The 7305-nt window shown below is 38.9% G+C and overlaps 1 protein-coding gene across 2 annotated transcripts in view; it reads left to right on the forward strand.

Annotated features, from left to right (window-relative positions):
* The window catches only part of EXOC5 (exocyst complex component 5), a 28772-nt gene extending 21848 nt beyond the window's left edge, over window positions 1–6924 (forward strand). For both annotated transcript variants that reach the window (XM_086612796.1, XM_086612795.1), the window contains 5 exons: window positions 649–769; window positions 1535–1621; window positions 4312–4420; window positions 5389–5604; window positions 6071–6924. In XM_086612796.1, the coding sequence (XP_086468922.1) occupies window positions 649–769; window positions 1535–1621; window positions 4312–4420; window positions 5389–5604; window positions 6071–6259 (722 nt within the window). In that variant the 3' untranslated portion in view covers window positions 6260–6924. The remainder of the gene's footprint in view (window positions 1–648; window positions 770–1534; window positions 1622–4311; window positions 4421–5388; window positions 5605–6070) is intronic.
* Window positions 6925–7305: the final 381 nt, after the last annotated feature.

The raw sequence follows: 7305 nt of genomic DNA on the forward strand, positions 1-7305 counted from the left end.
CCTTATTGATTGGCCTTGTTCAGAATGTACTGGTTAAATGAAATTTGTTTTGTGTATTTAGGGGTCAGCATTTAATGTATTCTGAAGTGTAACTTCCATTTTGGGGAATTGGTGCACAGATGGAAACATGCCGCTGCCTGCAGAAACATTTGTGTGTCAGAAATTGGGACATCAGCACTCCCTACCTCCTTTAATTGTTCTCTGTGCTATGGCAAGAGAATGTTTTTATATTAAGGCTTAGTATCTTAATGTTTTACAGGAATTCCATGCTTATTTGTATATGTTGTTTGTGCATTTTAAAGAGTGGCAGTAAATAAGAAAACTACTTGTACTGAAGTTAAAATCTTGACAGTGAGAACCTGTCATTCCTACATGAAAGCATAAAACTCATGTTCTGAAGAAATATTTAAATTGACTGTTCCATTTTACTTTTAGAAATTTAAAAAGCAAGATATTTCTGTTCTTATGGTTATTACCTGATATAGCTATAAGAAGTATTCTATATACGGCACCGTGGCAAATTTTTGAAACTCTTAAGCCTGTGATTTAAGCATTCATGGAAAAACTCTGCATATTTAAAAAAAATCATCATGCTAATTATAAGAACTGCGTATCATTACAATCCTAATGAAACCTTCTTTGCTTTAGGCATTCCCTCTTCTGACTCGAAGAACGCAAATCTTTATTTCTTGGATGTTGTCCACCAGGCCAATACTATTTTCCATTTATTTGACAAGCAGTTCAATGATCATCTGATGCCATTGATCAGGTACCTTAGTTTGATTAGTGTTTCCTTTGTGAATGGTCGTTTTCAGTGAAGAAGGCAATCTTTTTCATTCTTCCTCTCTGTTAAGTGGAGTTTATTCCTGGAGTGGCTCAGCTTGATGTTGTGGGAAGATAAAATGCTGTAATGAGACAAGGAAAAGGGGATGTTAAACAAATTGGTACCATGGAGAGACAGAGCTCCAGGAGTATTGATAGGACTGAGAGACAAGTTGCTCCTTAGGGTCCTCACTGCTGCATTACAGGCCAGGACTAGAGGGGGTTTGTGGCTGCACCTTTGGGTGAGATGGCAATATCAGGGCTGCTGAGATTCTTGGGGGTACTTCAGAGGCTCTGCAGAGGCAACAGCTGGCCATGCCTTGCGAGCCACATGTGAACTATGTGAAAGCTGCATGTTATTGGGAGCCACGGTATGGATACACTCGAGGTAGAGCGCGCTGATGTGCTGTGAATTACTGTGCACGGAAAGCTACGTTTGCTCGGTTGCCTGGCAGGCAGCACCGCTCAGGAGGCACAACGCTGCCACAGTACTGCCCATCAGCACTCTGCAGATCCTGCTCAGGGTCAGGTGGCTGTTCAGGCTGATGATTTGTTGCTCCGAAGCCAGCTAACTCCATCTAAACTAAACTAGTCTTTTCTGATGGGGTGAGAAATCTTCACAAAATTGTGTTCGAAGTTGCAGACCCAGCAGACAGACTAGTTTTGATATTTTAACGCTCTGTCACACGCCTAACCCTTTATACTGTTGCAGTTCTTCTCCTAAATTGTCTGAATGCCTTCAGAAGAAAAAGGATATCATAGAACAAATGGAAGTGAAGCTGGATATGGGCATTGATAGGCAAGTAAAGATTTAAACTTTCTGTTAATCATTAATTCTTGTGAAAATACTTTGTGATGTATGTTAGCTTTCCTTTTAAGGATAAATTATTTCTGAACACGAAATAGATTTTTTTTTTTTTCATCCGTAAGTATACATTATTGTGCATAGGAAATTCAGATTTTGTTTAGAGGGTCGTATTTTCCATGGCAGATTTCTGACCCGTGAATACTTCTGTAAGGACGTTAAAAGGATTTTGGTTATGTTGAGAGAGTGCAATAATTCAGTTTTACCTTATTGTCTCAAACTACTTTTTTCTACTTTAAAGGAGGAAGGAATGATGATTGAAATAGGTTAAAGACTTGCAGGATTTCCATTAGGAGCAAAGTTTGACAAAAATAGGTTAGATGATTTGCTTGAATCTGTGCAGTGCTATGGATTAGACCTAGGCATAGAAGTCTGTAGACCTGGAATAATTTTGATTCTGACATTGACTTGCTTTGAGGTTGTGACTCACTCATTTAATCTTTTTTTTCTTTTTTTCAATTTCTTCAAATAAAAATGAGGGGATAGCTATAAAAATTGTAAATTCACGTCATAGCTGTTTTGCAGCAGAGGAAAATAACAAACTAACAAGCTTAATATTAGAAAATGGAGCTGTTGTGTAATGCCCTACTTTGGTCCAGGAGGCATGTAGTGTTCCCATGTTTTGAGGTGGCATTAGTCAACCTCAAACATGTTACCTAAGCTTTTTGTGTCTGTCTGCAGTGATGGAATTAATGGTTTTCTCTCTGCAGCAATGGAATTAAGCCATCCTGTGGGTAACGAGGGCTACTCTGGAAATAATTATTCAGGTTTTTGTAAGGATCACACCTTACTGGAGAGGAATGAGAACATCACTGTTGGAAAAACAGGCATTTCATTTGTGTCCTGCTAGGTAGTTTCTGCAGAGAGATGAGGAAAAGATTTATTATTTGCACCTGTGTTTTGTGCAGGTGCAAAAAGAAAGGTGGAGATAGAGGATGTGTAAGTGGCAACTGAGATTCTAGCTGCTCCTGCTGGAAGTGACCTTAGAGGTTTAATCACCAAGTTTGAACACTTGAACCGCTGAACACTTGAAACATTGATCTAACCATAAACTTAGATCTAGACAGACATAGGTTGGTCATCAGCATTACAGTAGTTTATAACTGTGTAAAATAATTAATCTCTTAAAAGTGACGGTAAGAGTTAGGAGAACAAGTCCCTCTTGGAAAATGGTACGTTCAAAGGTTTGTGAATGGAGCCTGCAAAAACATCTGTGCTTTGGCACGTATGAGAGAGAGATTAGTATTGAAATGAATGTTACATGTCAAACGAGTTTGTGTGCCTGATGCTGTTGAGAATTGATTGTCTTGCTTAAAGGAATGATCTAGTTTAAAAACTAAAAGCAAATTTATAAACGTTGATGGTTTCAGCATTATCCAATCTGAAAAAGTCGAATAGCAGCTTCTTGACTGGCATTCCTCGGTAAAAGCGATTTATTAGCCAAACAAAATTAGTTCTACTGGTTTTCTTTCAGTGTGTGTTCTGTGTAACCAGCCTTCTTGGGAGTATTTATTGAAAATGGAAATTGAGGAGAATGCAAGATGTAATTGCTTTAAATGTCTATTACTATGTGGATTCTTGAACAAAGTGCACCTGAAATGCAAGTCTAAGCTCTATGCATAGGAAAGAAGGTTATTCCCTCTTTGGATACATGCGTTCTTCAACCCTTCACCCCAACCTGAATCCTTCAAGGCCTGTAATGGCCTTGACTGTGTTTTCTTCGGGGAGGTTGGAAGGTTGAGGGGGGTGAAGAAAGGGGAGGGGAAAAAAAAAAGAGAGAGGCAGAGGAAGGTTCCTGGCAAAGGTAGGCAGGGAAAGAGGCCTGCAGCCTCTCTCAGCTGCTTTGCTGTTTGACCTTTGGTTCGGACTTAAAGTAAACCAGGGCCTTGACCTTAGATAATGTTCGGAAGAGATAAATCCTGGGAGGGAGGAATAAATGACACTGTTAAACTCTATGAGCTTTCTGAGAACAAAAGAAATACCAAGCTCTTGCAAAGGAAGAGGTTTTTCCTCCCCCACCCCTCCACTTTCCAAGTGTTTTCTGACGCTTGCTTCTGAGTAACACGCAACGTGATCTAGTTCTGCTAAACTCTTTGGAATGCTTCCTTCAGCTTTCTGATTCCCTCTGCATTGAAGAACGCTATCCGGTTTCTCTGAAGAGCTGGATTTGGATGGCTTACCTTGCAATTAATGTGTCCCCTTTAAAACCAGCTAGCCAGCATGCTGTGTGCTGTGCTCCACGACACTGAACTTTGAAGAAAGAGTGGTTTTTCAGGGTTGTTACTGGGGTTTTTTTTGGCTGATTCTCCTTTTTCTAACTGCTTACATAAAAATCAAGCTTATCTCCTCTAGAGAATTGCATTACAACTTCAGAAGAGTGTGTGTGCATGTCTGTTAAATGAAGTATTTCCTTTGTCATGTCCTGGCACCACGTGCTTCTTACAATAAATGTTTGCTTTTAGTGTATCTTCTGTAGATTACTCAAGGGTTAGCTAGTGAGCAGTTTTTTCCTCATTGCTTTATGCTGCTTACTTTGGTATAGAATCATTAGTATATGTAAATATAAAAACCAAGGAAATTAAAATGTTCCCTTCAAAACCCAATCTGTATTTGTAACTTTAAAGGACACTGAATTGTATGATTGGACAGATGAAGCACATCTTGGCTGCAGAGCAGAAGAAGACAGATTTTAAACCAGAAGATGAAAACAACGTGTTGATTCAATATACTAACGTAAGTAAACTAAGTTCCAGCGCATCAGCATAGCCTCAAATGCTCATGAGTGTTATCAGGTACAAGATGTTCCTTGTAGACATTAGACAACACGTGTGTTTGATTAATTTACTTAGCTATTCCTTTTGTACCAAGCACCTCCAAACTCTGCTCTGGACTGTTTTCTCAAGCTGAAAAGGACATTAGCAATTTTGTGTCTAGTGTGAGATACAAATCAGTAGGCGCTGGACAAACTGTTGCATTCTTTCCCATCCCAAGAGGCTCAGATTTGGAGCAAGGTTTTCAGCCAATAATTAGATTTAAGCTATCAGTTTCAGAAAATCAATTATCAGGTACTCTGTAGTTGCTGGGCACTTTTTCCTCTTAAGAGTGGGCAGGAGCATGACAAAGTGTCACGGGTATGGCAAGAACACTCTTTGCTGCAGAATGTTGTCTCTGCCGCTGAATCTGTCTGAATCCCAGCCTACAGGCTGATGAGAAACAGCAGTGCCGAGTTACACTCGGCTCTTGTTAGGGAATGATGCAGAGAGGAGTAAAGAACAAACTACAGTCAATGGGAAGAAGTGAGAACATTGCCTGAATACCTGCAGCCGGGTGGGAGTGGGAGAAGAGGAGCAGTAGGACACGGAGTCTGGTATTATGTGGGAAGGGTGAAGATGCCTGCATGGATGTTGATTTGGGTTTATAATTGCAGCTGATGAGATTTTTAATCACTTCCCTGTCCTCACCCTCTTGGTTGACCATTGTTTGAGTTAAAAGCCCAAATTAATCTGTTCTATTTTGAACTGATATGAACAGTGACTTAATTGAATATTATCTTGCATCCATCTTTCTGCTCACATTTTTGCATCTTTGTGTGGCAAATAAAAAATGTTGGAAGGTTATTAATTGGAAAATCAGTAATTTTAATGAGGTGATGTAGGAAGTTTTGGGAAGAACAAATTTTTTTTCTTTTTTGTTTTCTTTAGGCTTGTGTTAAAGTCTGTGGCTATGTTAGAAAGCAGGTGGAAAAGATTAGAAATTCTATGGATGGTAAGAATGTGGACACAGTTTTGATGGAGCTTGGAGTTCGTTTTCATCGACTTATCTTTGAACACCTACAGCAATATTCCTACAGTTGCATGGGAGGCATGTTAGCTATTTGTGATGTGGCTGAATATAGGAAGTGTGCCAAAGACTTCAAGGTAAGCATGAACAGGTCGGTGATGTACAGCCGTGTCAATGTTAGTAGCAGGACTTTATTTTTAATCAGATGTTTTTTCTTCAAACAGAAACAAACTATTTTTATGAACGTCAGCATTTCATATACTGATGTTATATATTCTGTTACTGTACGAGCAGTTCTTTATAAGATCCTAAAGAGCAGTTTCCTGATACCATTTTATTGCTTGCAGGCTGTGTGTGTTCATTGAAGAAGTGTTGAGTTTACGTTATTGTGTGTTGTATGTGTAACTTTGCATATGAACATATCTCCCTACAGATGCATAAACACAGACACATGCACATATACATGTATGACGAGAGAATGATGGATGTGAATAATCTGTAGGGAGGAATTATTTTGAGAATCTAGGTGGACATTGTGTCATAAGAGTCCAAGCAACTCTGACTCTTAGTATCTGCCTTTCTCTGTTTCTTCTCTTGCCACAGATTGCGCTGGTGTTACAACTCTTTGATACCTTGCATGCACTTTGCAATCTTCTGGTTGTAGCCCCGGATAATTTAAAGCAAGTTTGCTCAGGAGAACAACTTGCTAATCTGGACAAGAACATCCTTCACTCCTTTGTTCAGCTGCGTGTTGATTATAGGTCTGCTCGTCTTGCTCGTCACTTCAGCTGAGAGCGCGGAGACAAATGTTACACCTTTGGGCAGGCTTCAGCTGTTAGAAAGCACAGGGAATGATTTCTTACCAAACTGTGGTTGTAACTTTGTGGGATAATGACTGTTCAGAATAAAGCAGCAGCCATATTTAAACATGACTATGTAGAAGGTGAACAGGTAAAAATCTGAATGATATTTCATGTAAGCAAAATTTCTCCTGGTAAAGAATTTTGCAAATCTACTTGCTACTGATTTTTTTTTTTTTTTTTTGGTTATTGGAAACATGTCGGTGTAGGAAAGCAAGTGGTGCATTGAAAGTATTTTAGTCTTCAATATTGAATTATCAGATACCATTTGTTAGACTTGAACTACAGAGCATAGCGTAGGTAATGGATTACATAGACTAGACCAGTGTAAAAACATTCTTCATCAATTTTAATGACTTAGACTACAGCACAGCTAATCATAATCAAATTATCTTTGATTGGTGTTTCTAAACCATTTCTTTCATTCAAAATGTTATCCTGCTCAATGTAATTTCTTGCTCTAATTAATTAGCTTGGAATTTCTTTGAGATGTAGGAGTAAAAGCAACACTATCCCAGAAAGATGTAATTTATTCATTGTGTAGCATTCTAAACAGAACCGAAGTGGTGAAAAGTTTTGAGGGTTTGTTTGGTTGTTTGGTTTTGTTGTTTGGGTTTTTTTGCACCTAATAGTTGAGGGCCCACCGGAATGTTTTGGCATTGTATGATCTGACAGTCTTGTCTCTGTTTGACACTGGCACACTGAATTTTATATATGCTCCTAAAGTAAATGCAGTTGCCTTGCCTAAGGCGTTCTTATTACAAGTTGAAGGTACCCATTGTTGGGTTGATATAAGAGAACTTTCTCCTGTCTCTTGTTTTGTGTATAAATAAATTCAGATTATTACAAAGAGAAAGGATAAAATGTAGCCCAGTTGTTCATATGTGAGAGGAATGGACAGCAGCTCTAGCAAAAACCTAGAGTTGAAAATTCCTGTGCTGAAGATCCTCAGTGCCTGAGCAATATAAAATATTGAAG

Source organism: Tauraco erythrolophus, chromosome 6 (assembly GCF_009769465.1).
Source record: "Tauraco erythrolophus isolate bTauEry1 chromosome 6, bTauEry1.pri, whole genome shotgun sequence".
NCBI classification, from domain to species: domain Eukaryota; kingdom Metazoa; phylum Chordata; class Aves; order Musophagiformes; family Musophagidae; genus Tauraco; species Tauraco erythrolophus.